Source organism: Habropoda laboriosa, unplaced genomic scaffold (assembly GCF_001263275.1).
Source record: "Habropoda laboriosa isolate 0110345459 unplaced genomic scaffold, ASM126327v1 scaffold124, whole genome shotgun sequence".
NCBI lineage: Eukaryota > Metazoa > Arthropoda > Insecta > Hymenoptera > Apidae > Habropoda > Habropoda laboriosa.
The window spans coordinates 1801681-1804060 of NW_017100265.1; the positions used below are offsets into that span (position 1 = coordinate 1801681).

The 2380-nt window shown below is 48.3% G+C and overlaps 1 protein-coding gene across 1 annotated transcript; it reads left to right on the forward strand.

Annotated features, from left to right (window-relative positions):
- The first annotated feature begins 214 nt into the window (after positions 1–214).
- Positions 215–1847, forward strand: LOC108573185 (DNA-binding protein inhibitor ID-2-A). Its single transcript, XM_017935576.1, has one exon. The coding sequence runs from the start codon at positions 822–824 to the stop codon at positions 1203–1205; it is 384 nt and encodes a 127-aa protein (XP_017791065.1). The 5' UTR covers positions 215–821; the 3' UTR covers positions 1206–1847.
- The last annotated feature ends 533 nt before the right edge of the window (positions 1848–2380 follow it).

A 2380-nucleotide genomic window follows, 5' to 3' on the forward strand; every position in this document is an offset into this window, starting at 1 on the left:
ACGCACGTAAATATTTACCAAAGTGCACGTATAAATAGGTCAGATAACAATCCGTTTCGTGAGCGATTCGAGTCCAACGCTATTCTATTCGGGCAGCGATTGCGCCGTACGAGTAGTGGAGGCGTCGCGGGTAGAACGGTGTGTGGTGGGGGTAGGTTATAAAAGCGCGCAGGTGAGGGGCGGAGGCCAGTTGACTTCGATCCGTTGAGCGTAACGTACACAGTACGGGCCACGTTACAACACTCTATCCTCTTGTGCACTCGTTGCGTTCGACTAACCATCGAAATTTCAAACAAACTCAGTTCGTATCGAGTAACGTTCCTCGCGAGTGACACCAGCTCGTAATTCACCACAAACATTCCTAAGTAAACGGAAACAGTGTGTGACATTTGTGTTGGAAACTACGTACCAACACCAAAAAGGAAACTTTGGAAAAACCAACAACGTTCTACAAAGTGGACAGAAGCAGAAAAAGCAGAAACGGAAGATCACGATTATAACCGAGAGTCGTCGTCGTCGTCGTCGTCGTCGTCGTCGTCGTTGCCGCCGCTATCTCGCGCGCTCACTTTGCTGGGTTGGTTCGATCGATAAATACACGGGGGTGCGTGCACTGGCGTCTGTCTGATAAGCGTCCGTACCTTTCAAAGGTGTGCCTGATCGAATTAATCGACGACCCACATCTTTTTTTAACGCACACTCGCCTGTTTGTGTGTGTGTGTGTGCCGTCGTCCGGACAGCAAGGTACTCGCGCGCGCGCGCGCGTGTCCACGTCGAGGAGAATCGACCAGAAGAGGGGAAAAAAAAACATAACGCGGAACGACATGAAGGCGATGGTGGTGAGCCCGGTGGGCGGTAGAGTACCGCCAAGTCGAGGTGTCCTGCACAATAGCTTAGGGATCAACGGAACCCGTCGGGACTTAGAAGCGGAAGAAGTGGCAGCTTATTTGACCAAGTTACGTTCGTTGGTACCCGACATGCCGAGGAAACGGAAGTTGTCGAAGCTCGAAGTGATCCAAAGGGTGATCGAATATATCTGTGATCTTCAAACAACATTGGAGGAGACGAACGTACACCACGAGTCCAGCGTGACGAAAACAACGCAGAGGCAACCTTTGCAACCGTTGTTGAACGCAACGACGACCATCCCTACGACGACAACCACGTCGACGACCACCACGATGACAGGGATGATCGCAGAACGGTGACCTGTGTCAGGGAATCAGCTCCAGTGAGGTCCAGGTCGCTGCGAGCTTCTTGTCCTCGTGTGCTGACGGGTTGACCTCCGTGTTTCAACGTCACGGGACTGTTCGAGTCTTCTTCGGGGAGTTGAATCGAGAGAACTCGGGCTCTTTGTGCAGCAACGCTTCGCGACACTCGATGGACGTTGCTGCCTGTGCTTTCGTTTCCTCGTCCTCGATTGTACAGAGATTTCTTGAAGATTTGAAGGTTCGTCCAGGATTTGGGAAAGGAAGGTTTCGATGATCCTTCTCCTCCTGGTGGTGGTGGTGGTCAGGTATGAACGAGAAGAATAGGAGTTTCCCGGCATTGTCAAGGGAGAAATGTGGAGGCTGGCATCGGGAAAAAAAGGATGGATGCGTTTTAAACATCTCGAGGAAGCGGCGGCAGCGGCGATAATTGAGGCGCCCCTGTGAAGGGAAGAATGAAAAGGAAGAAGGACGACGAAACAGGGCCTCCACGGCCGATCTTAACTTCTTTCTTCGTAGAAAGATGTAAATAGTTGTACATAAAACTCACCGCATTCCTCGCACGATTCCTCTTCTCATCTTAATCGACTCACTTCTTTTTATCCCCTCTTACAACTCTCCTCCCCTTACTCTATTCCCAACTCGATCCTTGTAATCCTTTCCTAATCTAAGCTGCGTTCACGTAAGTTATGTATCGTTTCTCGATATCGTAACGACGATCGAGATGTTTCCTTTTCGCGTTTCATTTTTACACCCTTTCGTATCGATGAAAGACTAACAACGCAGGAAGATTACGTTTCTTTCGAGTTTAACATTTGTGTTCCGAATAGAAATTCCAATCGGTTGTTGGTGGAATCGGTTCGATTTCAATTTTTCTGTCTTTTCTCTCCTTTGTTTATAGTTTGATTTTAAGACAACCGGTGTATTTAAAGAGGGGAAAATCGATCAGTTGCGTTCTAATTGTAAGTACAGCACCCCTTCTGTCGCAACCGGTCGTGAATGAATCGCGCGCCTCGCCTCTTCTTTTGTAGTTTTCACGTGGAAGAGAAATGTTTATATCGTCACGTTGATCAGAGCCTGTATTATTTGAACTCCCCTTGTAGATAATAAAGCGGATTATTTGTACTATGGTTATTATTACATTAATCGCAAAAACCGTCGTCGACTCTATATTA

What these genes read in the sequence shown, in the direction of transcription:
- LOC108573185 (XM_017935576.1), top strand. Translation starts at nt 822, where the DNA reads ATGAAGGCGATGGTGGTGAGCCCGGTGGGCGGTAGAGTACCGCCAAGT.